Below are 14,506 nucleotides of genomic sequence, written 5' to 3' on the forward strand. Positions count from 1 at the left end.
GAAAGCAAAAGGCAACTCATCGGGAGATGATTTTTTCAAATAGGGGAGTCTGATGTAGGCAGGGGAGTCAAATCAAATCCTGAATTTCAGTTTTGACTTCTCTAGCTCATTAATACTTTGAGCTGTTTTTTAGTTCATTAAATGGGAGATTTATTGCACTTCCTAGCTCATTAATCCCAAAAGGTTTGCTATTAAGTCTTGAATTCATTTTTAGTGGACTTTACCTCTTCTCCTCCACTTTGTCTATTCGTTTTCTTGTGTTGGCTGTTTTCCCGTGCCTTGTCCCTTGGTTTCCCGTGGCTGGCTGTTTTCCCGTGCCTTGTCCCTTGGTTTCCTGTGGCTGGCTGTTTTCCTGTCCCTTTGCCCCTTTGGTTCTGTGGTTGGCTGCTTGGTTCCATGTTGGGCTGCTCGGTTCTGCGGTTCTCTGCTTGGTTCTGTGGGTTTTCTGCTTGGTTCCCGTGAATCTCCTCTGTTTTGCTGAACCGTTTGGGAGGGCTGAAGTTTTATGGTTGTTGGTCTTTCATTTCCATAAATCTAATAGGTTTTAATTAATGTTTTAGGTGGCTGTTTGGCTGCCCTCTTTGGTCTTATAAATAGGAGATGTTTTATGTTTTCAAAAAAAAAAAAGATTATTATGTGCTGATTTTTGGAAAGAACCTGAGGGTTTTTCTTGGATAGCTTGCGAGCTATGCCACTTCTTCCTCTCCTTGTCTAGGAAAGCTTGCGAGCTTCTCCTCCTTCGTCTCGACTCCTTATCTCTTTCTTCTCTACGCAAGTGCCACTTCACCTGTATCCTTCTTCTCAACCAAGCAAAGAAGAGCTCCTTTAGGTGTATTGTTTGAGTCGATTGTGAGTGTTTTGTAAGTGTCCTATGTTGTAAGCATCATGTTTTATTTAAAAAAGTTATAGTTTGTCGTATTTATGTCTTTTTGGGAATATTTGTGTAACTTTGTTATCTAGAAAGAGTTTTATTTTTCTAGCAAAAAAATTAGGGGCCTCTTAATTTTTTTGCTTACTTTTGCGTGCATCACTGCAGCAGAGAAGAGGAATAAAGGAAAGAGGAGGAAAACAAGACAAAGAAGAGAATCACAAAAAAAAAGGGTAAGGAGGAAAGGGATTTTGATAAGAAATTCAGATTTATGTGTTGATGTTCCGTGAGTTGGGTTTGAAATCAAGAAGATAGACTTTGAGGATTCACTGAGGAAAAATTCTTTTGAGGTAAACATGTTATTTTGATGTTATTTTGTATTCGATTGAGTTATGATTTATGAATTTGAATAAAGTTAAGAAAATTATTATTTTAAATTGTTTATGAAAGATCGAAGTTTTAGGGAGATAAAAATAAGAAAATCTATCACAAAGAGGATCCTTTAATTTCGATGAGATACCAAGTCTTTAGTACAACGAGCAAGTTATTCATAGGTCTAATGTTTGTAAAATTATAAAGATAAATGCTCGTATTAATTCATATAATCAGCAAGATATAGCGAGATATGATATATTCATTTTCTTTATGTTTGAAGTTTATAGTAAATTTATTTATCCAACTAAGCTTAGAGCTCATCATATATCAAAATTTTGGTTTCAAGGAAAGGATAGGAGCAGGTGTGATAGTAGATAAGTGATTAGTTTTATTATATACAATAGCTTTTTGAATGTCTAGTTTTTGATGTATTATAGAAGATGTGTATGATATAAATTGAAAACTTCTGATATGTATTTATGTGAAGTTTAATTAGACGATCTATAGTCCATTAATGATTTTATTTATGCACATTTTTGTATTAGATAATGATGAAGTGTAATGTATATTTGGAGACGATCAAAACAGACAAATTTTTCACTCATTCAATCTTGATTAAAAATCAAGATGGGAATTGGTAAGAAATGTGCTACTGGATTGCCCATCTCTGTTAGGCCTTATAATTAACTGAATGGGTTCACAAAAAGGCGTGATGCTCTAAATCCTGAGCCCCAATTTCAAAGTGCATAATTTTAATAACCACAAAAGAAGAAAAACAACAGTAGCACTATTATCAATCCTCTTGGCTCTGCTTACAGAAACTCCAATTGCAGTATTGCACAACCAATTATGAGAGCGATAGCATCAATGGTCACTGTCTTATACACCCAAAAAATTGGTTCCAGCGATGGTTAAAAACTGACTCACCGACCTCATCAAATGACACCATGTATAGAGGATGGCATCTTTTGGCCGCACAGTGCATGCAACTCAGATTGTGTCGGAAGAGCCGCATAAAATAAAGGATTTAAGCATCATATAAAGAAAGCAGGAGCTTGAATAAGCAAAATATTTATCTTCCATACAAGAAGATTATCTTTCAAGATTTAATTTGATTTATCAGCAAAATAAAACAAACTTCAAAGAATCTAACAGAGCCATTACATGAGGAGAATAATAAAAGCAAGGTTCTAATGTAGCGATTGACTCTTTAGGGCAATTAGATTAAAGTTATAGCAACTAATAGGCTCCCTGAACTGCCATTATTGCAAATAGGGAAGTTGCCTAACCTTTATATTAGAGTTATATATGAATACAAAATCTACAATAAACAAATCAGAAGAAAATATAAATAATTGTGTAAAAATGAATAAGGTTAAAAGAGTCCAGATTACCAAGATATCCAGGTGGGTACCCCAACTGACGCATACGGTGAAGCCACGGTGGTGGATCAAGTTCCTGCCAACAAAAAGATAGAAAACAATTGTATAGAAATTATGAGCATGATATCAATCAGTCGTTTGCTAAGTAAGGAGCTCACAAATTCACAACTTATTTTCCTTAAAGAAAAGGACATGTTTCCTCTAAGAAACCGATAAGGACAGTCTGGCATATAATCAAAGCAGAGGTCTTCATGCTCCATGAAATATCACGCAATTCATGTAACATCATGTTATTCAAATTAAACTGTCACCAATTAAAAACTTAAAATCAAGATGAATAAGAAAATAGATACATGCAACCAACCATTCTATGAAAAAATCAAAATATTGTACAAAAATCGCATAGAAATCAAGTAAGCCAACAATGCTTTTATTGATTCTGTCATCATCATTATAACCAGCAGCCATTAGTACCACTATTATAGAACCCTTCTCACCATTACTTCAGGGTTGAAGTTGCATTTTGGAATTAAGAATAGTTTAGGTAGCTAGTGGTATCTGAGATAACACTACCAGAGTTTAGGGTTTAGAGTTTAGGGTGCCAAAACTTGTTTAGTTCTGTGTACAAATAGCCTGGCATTTATTTGGTTTTGCACACAAATAGTACTGTATTTGGATGTCATTCGAGTTGACGGCATTTAAATGTCAGCTTAAAATATTGATGTCAGCATATTATTTACAGATGTCAAGAAACAACTGGCGTAAAAATACAAGAAAAATACATAATAGTTGTCAATAATCCAGACCCCTTAGTCAAATCATTTCTAAAGTATAACTTAATCCGTTTCTTTAAATCTTATAACCTGACCGTTTTCCTACGTTACTGTTATCTTTTGCTCCCTTGTTCTCTCTAGAAAGTCCATGCGCACTCCATTGTAAGTAAACGAGTTCTCATCACATCTTCTATAATCTTGTCTTCCAGAGACCACCCCTAAAGCTTATGCGAATGGTTGCAGCATCAGCTATAGATATTTAAAATTTTTATCTTTATCAATTTTACTCCCAGCCAATATGCTCACTTCTACGTTCATTATGGCACAGCCCTGTGGACATTGTTTCACTCACACCAGCAAGGAACCATGGGAGAGATATTTTACGACCTGTATCATCAGATCAAAAGAAATGTTGGGATAAAACTATAATTTAGTGTAATTCAGGTAGTCATAACATGCCAGCTATGATGATAGATGCTTAAGGGTCTAAAATTTTCAACGCAATTAAAATGATTTAATGAATACATATCATGCCAAAAGAAATACGAATTCACATAACGAGTACCACACTACCACTAATTTAAAATTTTACTTTTTTAGCATAAACTTGAAAATCCTAGAAAGCTGGATAAGATGATAATACAATGATTGATTAATTCTAAAAAAATCAATAAGAAATTGATCAACAAAAAACCAGCTAGCAATTTCACCGCAATTGAAATTCCACTTGTAGCAGTTTAGATTAAAATCAGGACTCTTGCAGCAACAATCAAGCAATAATTAGGCAGAAAATTGTAAATTACACAAAAGTGAGGATGAGATGTGTTTTACCCCTACAAGTTTTGTAAAACATTTGCACCACACAGAAATGAATGTCACATCAAACAGGCATACAAATGACTGAAAGCAAAAAAAAATCTGAAATTTTTATTGAGCCAAAAAAGATGTTTTCATACATGCCTCAATTATCTTTTGTGATTTCTTATCCAATGTTTAATCCCTAAGTCAATAGATGTGATGGCATGAAATCATGCCTTGTTTCGATTCAACAATTCAGAACTCAGTCACTTCTATGTGAAAAAGTGCCAACCCCATAATACAAATAAAGCACATAAAAGTCAAAACTTCCCATCTATCCGGAAATCCAGTTCACATTGAAGTCTCATTGAAGTCATGGAATTAAAATGGAGCACGCCCCTAAAATGTCTTTAGCAAGAATGCAAGAACTGGTGCTACAAAAAGCAACAAATCCTATCACAAAAGGTGAAAACGGCAGCAACAATAAATTGAAATTGAGAAGACATCAGAAGCTTATGGGAATTGGGAAGTAATCAGCAGGGCCATTGGGAGAAAACAATGAGTCAATGATGATTGCCACAGTGCTCTTATCCAAACAAGCCATAACAAAAACTACCAATCGAGCTTCTCAAGAGTAAATTTATTGATTGAACAAACCCATAAAACGGACAAAAAACAAAGATGAAACAAATAGGATCATCAAGATGAAAGAACACATCTTTTCATGGAACATAGACATACTAAAAATACCTTAAAAACAGTATGATGAATACAAAATTTAAATAAGCTGAATTTGAACAATTATTTACTTGTACGATGTTTCTGACAAACATAAAATTATAAATCTCCATCAAATCTTTAAGGATTGGATAACTTCGACTCTTAGGAATTTAACATTTGGAATTAATCAAACAAATCAAGACAAGAATTTACATTTTCTGTAAAGTAATCCCTGATTTATCACAAACAGGTCTATTATGCTAGTGCATAAGATATGTCTCATCAGTAGTGGATAAATTTTCTTTATATAACATTTGCTTCAAAAATAGGAAATGTGGAACTGTCTTCAATGATGTTGGATGTGATTACTAGGAGATGAAAATAGGTAAGCATCCAACATATTAGCAGAAGATTAATGATATAATCAAATCATACATATTGAAAACTAGACTAAACTGTAAACTTCCTAGACTTTGTAATTTATAAGCATTAGTTCGAAAGCATTGCATAATTTTAAATAATACTCATTTAATTTCTTAATTTCTTAAAACCTCCAAAAAAAGCTTTTAGATTCAAGAGTACCTTTATATTATAACCATATTTAAATTCTACAAAATTCTAGATCACATCAATAAAAAAACTTATGATTATTATAATTAACATTCAATCCTCTCTTCATGGTGATTAGAAAAGTCATGCAAGTCATGCAAAGTATTGGCACAATTTCATTTTTTGCATAGGGTTCTTTTTTGGAGTCGTTGATTTGCAAGTATTTAGAACACCTGTGTTTCGAATTAAATACAATGTAAATTAAATGCACTATTTTTGAAATACGAAGGATTGTTTAGTTCGCTATAATAAAAATTCAGGGAATTATTTTTTTATGTTTGGTTGAAAGTAACATCAATCTAATTTATATATAATTATATTCTTTACATTCTTTTCATATTTTTTGAAAACAGATTATGGCATGGGATGCGAGCGATAAGTCAGTGTGGTCGATGATCCTAGAGAGGCTGGTGCCAATGTTGGAATGAGGACAGCTAGAGGGAGGGAATAGTCAAAGGATGAATGTGCAAGGTCATTGCCGAGGCAATGAGTTCTTGAGGTGGCGAAGTCATGTGGTCAACATTGGGAGAAAAATTTTGTGAGTACAGGAATGTCACTAAAGTAAGGATACCAGGATGGCAATTTCTCAAGCACGAGAAGTTGATAAGTTTGCAAACAAAAGTGGGGAAGCGAGGTCATGAGGCGCAATGACTTTGACATTCGTTCAAATCAAGTGAATTCCAAATTTATCAAAAAAATGACCTACTAAAGGTATTTGAAACACCTTGGATTTTTTTTAATCTTAATTAAGTAATTAAAAATTAAAAATAATTGCATCTCAAATGCAATGCACTCAAAATATAACAATCAATAGCACCTTTATGAATTTGTAATTTTTTATTTAAATTTATTTGTTTAATAAATTTATTTAAGTATCACAATTTGTTTTAACATTATGCCCCTCAAAATTTTCATGCCATGTAACAAAAATATTTCAATAGCAATACGTAATGTAAAAATTTTACAGGTTTATACACAACTAAGAATATTTAAATTAACTGACAAATGAGCAATACAACAACAACAACATCAAGCCTTTATCCCACTACGTGGGGTCGGCTACATGAATCCTTTTTTCTCCATTGTGTCCAATTATTTAAAAAAAAAATTGAAGTACATGATATTCAAATCTTTACTCAATTTAAAAGTATTCATTATGCATTTTATAAAAATTTTTACCAAACAATATGATAAAAATTGTAAAAGTACTTGGACTTAATAATTATATATGGATTAATAAATCAATTTCAAATGAAATGATGAAATGATGCAAATACAATTAAATCAGATAAACTGAAAGCTATCTGAGAGTTAAAATAGGAAATGTGTTGAAAAGTGGATAATTTGATTTATTCATATTCTGAATTAAAAAGTATAGTTTTTTTTTTTTTTAAACCACGCCATACACATGGCGTAAATTAAAAGTATAGTTATAAATTTAAATAATACTTTTAAAATAAAGGGACGTAAATTTTTTTAATGAAAGGTAGGGAGTCTATATAAGAGAAATATCAGGTCCCTTTTACCTGTAGGATACATTAGACCAACATCAGGCAAGTCCAAATCTGGCAGGCGTGCCGATACTCAGGTAGATATACCAAAAACAATATCAAGGCAAGCACATGAGTAAATATATATGTGCAATTTAAGCGATACAAAATTATTCTACAATTGCATAGCTGACTATCATTATCCTCTACACAATACCAGAAGTCAATAAAGCATGGATAAGGATACAAGGCTTGGGACACAACATGAGATAGATGATGTGACATGGAAATTAAGCAAAAAAACCAGGACATGAAATGCGTAGGACACAACTGTGTCCGCCAACGTGTTTACGCACATATTTAATGACTAAAATCAGCAGCATATGCATTAGAAGATAAGTTCATATTTCTGACCATATTGACGAGAAACAAAGTTATATGAAAAAGATAACAAGACAAAATGCTAATATGAGAAAATGAGGATGGAAATCTGAAATGAGAACGATTCTGGAAATAACCAGATCACTTGGTGCGCGCTTTATGAACATTGGAAAGTTCTTTAGAAAAATGAAAAAGGGTACCCACACAAAGTCCATGCCATCTGGCACTCAGCACAACAATTAGATATGCTTCAAAGGAGGCGATTTACTAATATAGAATGCAATTGACAAAGGAATTAATTACCCCAATACCCAAGCATTCTCTTGTTTCAGGCCCTAGCACTCCTGCTTTTAAATCATCAAACTTTCCGGAACTTTTCTGGTAATATCGGTTTTGGTTACGAGAACCAGCATTTTGATTCCGTTTTGAACCATGCTGTTTGCGAGCATTACTTATGGCAATATTATCACGTGGCTTTGGGCACTCCTTCACCGCATGACTATAAGAGCCGCAATTGAAGCAACGGGAAGCTACCAATGCCTGCACTCCACTATTAATTTAAACAAAAATTAAGCAGGACATTAAATTTATAATCTTAAGGAGATAATATTTCATAAAAAAAAAAGCATAACAACAAAAAATGAGGAAAATCTCATATCTAGAGTTATTGAAAGCACCAAATTGCCAAATGTAAAAGTCAAAATATCAACAAAAAAATCTACGATACTCTTTACAGTTAAAGGTGCGCTGAGAACAGAAGTCAATATTTAATTTAAAAAAAAAAATTCACAGCAGTAGGTACAGACTGTTCATTGGACATAAAGAGGTGGTGGCATTAATTTTGACAAACAAATGCTCATTCTTCCAAATATGCTGGCAGTTAACTTCTTTTATTCCTAAGAAGCATATTTTTCATTTCTCCTTTTTTAAATGGAAATTTCAAGATTCAATAATCACTAATGACAATAAAATATAGAAGGTTAGCCTGAATCTATGAACCAATAAGCTGAAAGGAATTCAGTTTGAGCAGTTTGACAAAGTAATTCTAACCTAGTATTCATTTCTTTATAATTTTCAAGAAATGTAAAAGATCTACAGTAATCAAAGATTAGTTTTCTTAATTTTAACTTGGTAAACTTCCAAATAGTCCCCCAACTATTTATATATAGCTAATTTAGTCCCCGAGTATCATGTTTTTTTCAACTTAGCCCCTCAACTAAATAAAATTGATAAAAAATGGATCTTATGGGACTAAATTAGGATAAATTTTGTATAACCGAGGGACTAGATTAGGATCAATTTTATATCACAATTATAATATGAGGGACTATTTTTCATCAATTTTGCATAAAAGAGCGACCAAAATGGAGAAACATGTACTCTGAGGCCAAATTGGCTACACACAAATAGTCTGAAGACTTTTGGGATTTTCTCCGTTCTAACTCAACTTTTTTCCTTTAATTTCTCATTCTATCTTCATATTCATTTCATCAATGCAATATCATTTAGATTCTAACAATCGTATTTTGTATTTGCACCTAAAGTAAGGTTTTTGTACCTTGGTCTTTAATGTATAAATCCTAATTTTCATTACATAATTTGCATATATGTCATTATCCTAGCTGCATAAAAAAAATCTAAATTATAAACCATTCTACATAAGAAGCCATACATTTTGTCTTGAACATTTTTTTATGGTAATACAAATCTATTCAAAAGGAATGTCCAAGTGAGCATTAGGCTTACATAAATAAGAAATCACATTGCTTAGGAAATTAAAAAACTTTTAACTTAGAAATAAAATAGTTTTTTGAGCAATCCCTAATACATATTGCAACACTCAAATTTGGTGAGATGAAAATTTCTTTTAAAAAGTATACCCCATATTTTGTAAGCCCTTAATTTTTTTTAAAATATTTTTATAAAATTTTACATTCAATTTCGATCAATTTGATATATAGATGCATATATAAAAGATATACCTATATAAAATTATGTAATTTCCTCAATAAATTAAAATTTTCCAAAGTTTTAAATTTAATTTCACCATAGCAGTGATTAAGGTACTGCAGCAAAAATGGAATATTCCTAAATTCTGTGCCATGCGAGAACAAATTAAAAACTGACGATAGGAATAGCTTGTAGGATAGTTTAATTATATAATTGATCAGTTACATTTCGAGTAGCCTTATTCTATCAATTCCAATTTCACCCTTATCCTTTTTTACCCTTCCATTCCCAAATTCCCACAGCTGGGTGAAAGCGTGGGGGGAGTATTAAATTGAATTAAAAATTAATACTTATCTACTTGTAATTATACTACCTAATAATCTAAACCTAAGCCTAAGTCATCCTTATCCCATCCCATAGCCGGCACCTGGAGGCAAATTTTTTAGAATAGAAGGGAAAGATGATCAGTACAGCTAAAACTGGAAAAGTAGAGAAAAAAATAGAGAAGGAAAAGAAAGGGAAAGGGAGAAGAAAGAGGAAGAGGGGAAGCAGAAGAAAAGTAGGAGAAGAAGAAAAGTAGGAGGAGGAGAAGAAAAGAGGCTTTAGTACAGGAAACACAAGGAAAATAAAGAAGAAGAAGACAACGAGAGGAAGAAGAGAAGAGGAAGAAGAGTATAGAAGAAGGGGACGGAAAGAGGAGAGAAGAAGAAGGAAAGAAGATGAAAAAGAGAAAGAGAAGATTAAAAATAAGATTAAGGAGAGACGTTGAAATACAAAGAAAAGAAGAGGAAAAATCAAATCGTTAAGAATCATAAAATAGAGTTTAGATTTTAGTTATACGTTTAAAGGCGTGAATAAGGAGAAATCAATTTAACATAAAAATATTGTTTGATGTTAATTAATTTAGTTTCAATGAGGAAAATTAGGAATTTGTCTTAATTTGAGGAATCTGTTAATGGCTAGATTGTTTACGAAATCAGGTCATTCATTCTAAAGAAGATCCTACAATTCAAGTGAGATACACAATCTCTAATATCAAGAGAAAATAATTCTTAGAATTTTATAATTGTCAAATCCTATATTCTATTTGATTGTAAGTAGTTATTTCATCAAATTGAACATAACATAATTTTGACATGTCTAATGACATTTTTTAATCGCCTGTTTGAAGAAATTCAGGATATTTTTAAATAAAAAAATTTATATTATTTATTGAAGTGCATAATAACAGTTATTGAACATAACAGTTATTGAAATTCAAGATTTTTTTTTTTTTTTTTAGAATTTGATTTTTAACAGGACACAATGGCAAAAAAGGATTCATGTAGCCTACCCCACGTAGTGGGACAAAGGCTTGATGTTGTTGTTGTTGTTGCATTTATTTAAGTGCATAAATGTTGAATTTCACGTATCATGGCAACCTTGATGTATGTTGAACATACGAAATGATAACAGATGAATATTAATATCAAACACTGCAATTTTAAATATTAATATTATGATACTAAATTGAAATAAATCAAAGAAATTTTGTCATATGAGATAAGTTGGCAGACTATAAGTATTATTAATCCCTTTCTTTTATAGAACTCTCCATAGCACTTCACAATTTGGAGGAAATAGCGGCTGATTGCAATTAATAACTCAACAAGAAACTGTTGACGAATATTTTCGCATCGACTCGACCCCGATCGAGCCCGACAAAGCTCGATCGCGCTCGACCAATTCAATTGATCATCGTCGAGGCAAAATTACTTTTAATCGAGCCTCAATTGAATTAAATCAAATCCAATTTAATTTAATTTAAATCAAATCAAATCAATTCAAACCCCGTCGAGCATCGTCGAACCTAATTCGACGTGATTCGACACCTATTCGAGTTCAATTTTATGGAATTAAGTTGGTTGAACTCAATCGGACCCAAACCGACCCAAATCGGTTCGGGTCGAGTCCAATTCGGACTCAATTTCAGCCCTAACTAATGAAATCATAAGCTGATTTGATTTCTAAAATCAAATTTCTTGATCTAGGGCTAGGATCGAATCACAAATCCCACCCAATTTCAAATCAGTTGGGCAGAAATCTACTCGAGTAGATTTTCTTCTCCTCGTTTCACGAATCGAAGCAGGCAGACGTGACGGATCGGGCGGCTTCTCTGCTTGCGTGCGACTCTAAGGGAGCGGGAGAAGCAGTGGGGAGCTCATTCGGCTCCCCCTATTGTTTTCGTGTCTTCCGTCCCGACGCAGAGAGCGAACGAGCGAGAGAGAGGAGCGGGATTCAGCTCCCGCGTGTGTTCCGTCCCGAACAGAGACCGCGACGGACAGTTCTCGCGCCCGAGCTTCCTTCCTCACGTGCGGAATACCTGCCCGACTCCGCCTGGACCCTTGGCCGAACCCCCCGAGAGCTCTGTCCCTCTCATTCGCCAGAGTTTCCGGGATTTCAAGCTTCAGGAAGTCTCTACACCTTCCTTCCTCAACTTCGGCGAGCTCGCAGTGGTCAAGGCAGCTGTTTGAAGCTTCCAAACAGCAAAGGAAGGCTTCTACTCTCTTCCTTCTTCATCTCCGGCGACCTCGAGGCGAATCGGGAGCTGTTGGAGACTTCCAAACAGCAAAAGGAGGCTCCTAAACCTTCCAAACAGTAGTTTGGAGCCTTCGAATCTTCTTGGACAGCAGCGGCAGGTTCCGGAACGACTTGGACAGCAACTTTGAAGCTTGAATCGGAGCTTGGAGGGACTTTGGAGCTTGGAGCGGACTTTGGACAGCAACTTGGACAAAAATCGGAGCGCTTGGACAGCCCGGGGAAGGTATACCACTAAAACTTAGGCGAAACCTTAAGGCTCCCTAGCCAATGTAGCACACTTCACAAAGTTGTAGGGAATACATCCTCCTAAATCTAAATTAGTGAGAATGCAACATCTTTAGACAATAATATCCAAGAATTTCATTGATTCTGCAATCTACTACACAATTTTGCATTATCTTCATATCTTTTCCTATATAGTCAAATTGGGTAGCGATGGACACCTCTTCCGTTGGTAGCATTAAGAAAATTCACTCATATTCTTGCGCCACGGAGTTGTATGAAATCTCATCCATCTCCATCCGCCGTGTTGAGCCTGAATTAACAATGACAGTCACCTATTTGTTGAATCACAAAATTCAACAAGTATCCATCTATATATCTTTGTTTAGTTGAAAATAAATTCTAGGACAACATAATTATCACTCAGCAGGAATCAGATCTCAATTTTCTTTCATCTCTCCTAATCCAAATCTGGGTGAGACTGAACGATTTCTCTACTTTGGATCCCCAATTGCAGACGCCAGGACAGAGCATGTAATCTTAATGTGTAAAGCGCAAATTCACATTATACTTCTTAGAACGTTCTTGGGCTGGACGGTACTTCAGGAACTCTTAAGATTTCAAGACTAAATAAACAATCATTGAACATAAGCACGTTCAATGACGGTCTCAGTTTGATCATCGTAATCTCCAAAGTTAAAATCTTCTCTCATATTCGAACTTCGATGATTCAATAAGTGGATTCAACTTTATTTGCTTATTCAAATTCCAAATGAACTACCAAACACCTCTTACGAATACAACAAGGCTAAGGAGGCATCTTTTTTGATTTGTAGCCTCAGCATAATTTTCAATTCACTTTATACGGTTCAACAGTCTTAAAGTTGTAATACTCCAGCCGAGAAAGCTATAGCGCGGATTCCTCCTCCTAACTTCTAAAGAGTCTGTATGAGATAGATACTTGTCATCTCTCATTATCTAGATTAACTAAGAGAGCTAATCAACATTCATCATTATCGTATCATATCAGATCTGGATGTGTGTCTCAGTTCGTGAATTTCTGTACATCAGCTTAGTATATAAGATTCAAAATGTAAGCAGAGAAAATTTCACACTCAAATAGTGTATGTGCGACGCGAGAAGCACATGATGGAGACACTTGTTTTCTAGAGGCACAAATCTAGGAGACCCTTAGTGTGACATACACCAAGCCTCACACACTTAGTTGGCACGCCCCTTAGCGCATGCTAGGTTAGGATTTTTCTTTGTGTGCGTATATTGAATCTGATGTTGTGGATTGATTGCTCCTTTTTTGGGGTAGAATAGTTTCGCGTACTGGTTGCACTTGTCCCTTAAGGTGGGTTAGTAAATAGACATAACGCTGTTCTCGTGTGCAGGAGGTCTGTCCACACGCAAGGGAGGTAAAATGTCATGATTTTATTAATTTGTTTGCTTGCCCAGCGTCATATCATTACGCTCCCAGTCGAGCTCAACAGTACTCGTTTAGGATTTTGCTGTACGCAAGGTAAGGCACATTCCCAAGCCTTTCTCAATCTTCAGAATCCGCGTGTTTGGCCCCACCACACAGGTCTGCGTGCGAAAGGATTTTGTTCTGTTAGCAGATTTTCGTACCACCCAAAACACACCACCGTATCCTTTTTGATTGGGTCAAACCGTATTTTACAAACCCCCACAAAGACTTCGGTAACTATTCTGTATATGTGACGAACCAACCCCCAGTGGGAATGCCGCCAATAGGGTTAGAAGCAGGGGGCCTAGCACCTTAGCATCTAAGTGTTAGGCCAATTTGAGATGATTACATGCTTCATTATATAAAGCTCCTCCTAACTCTGTTGTTGCAGATTTTAGTCTTTTTTTTTTATCATGTATTTGTAGCAAATCGGATGTAAAATTCCTGTGGGGGCTTGGAGCAAAGGAAGGGAGCAAAGAAGATGAAGCCCAAAGAACTTGTTGTAAAGCTTGGACCCACAAGTAGAGTCTGTAAATGTTACGTGGTTCGTTAATGGCAGGCACTCAGCTTGCCAAAACTGTTGTAAAAAATGTGGACTCTTTTTCCTACTTGTACTTATATTCATAATAAAGCTGTGTTGAAGTGTTTACTGGTGGCGCATAGAAATGCACTGCTTTTCCTAGTTTCTTCTCTTGTTTTTTGTGGGTGAGGCCTGGACATTGATCACGTTAGGCTCTTAAGATAACTTATGTTTTCTACGCCCTTATCTGAACAATCGTAAGATAATCTAAAAAATAAAAATCAAATTAGGCTCCATGTTTCAAGTAAGAAAAAATTGCAGTGGCTCCCTTCAAGGAGCCAAGTTTTCAAAAATTGAAATGTAATCG

The 14,506-nt window shown here is 34.7% G+C and overlaps 1 protein-coding gene across 3 annotated transcripts in view; it reads right to left on the reverse strand.

The window, feature by feature from the left end:
• LOC110106389 (zinc finger CCHC domain-containing protein 8) overlaps window positions 1-14,506 on the reverse strand; it is a 47,764-nt gene that overhangs the window by 5,709 nt on the left and 27,549 nt on the right. For all 3 annotated transcript variants that reach the window (XM_020836280.2, XM_028700984.1, XM_020836279.2), the window contains 2 exons: window positions 7,700-7,946; window positions 2,638-2,701 (listed from right to left, as the gene is read on the reverse strand). In XM_020836280.2, the coding sequence (XP_020691939.1) occupies window positions 2,638-2,701; window positions 7,700-7,946 (311 nt within the window). The remainder of the gene's footprint in view (window positions 1-2,637; window positions 2,702-7,699; window positions 7,947-14,506) is intronic.

Source organism: Dendrobium catenatum, unplaced genomic scaffold (genome assembly GCF_001605985.2).
Source record: "Dendrobium catenatum unplaced genomic scaffold, ASM160598v2 fragScaff_scaffold_1608, whole genome shotgun sequence".
In the NCBI taxonomy this organism is placed as follows: domain Eukaryota; kingdom Viridiplantae; phylum Streptophyta; class Magnoliopsida; order Asparagales; family Orchidaceae; genus Dendrobium; species Dendrobium catenatum.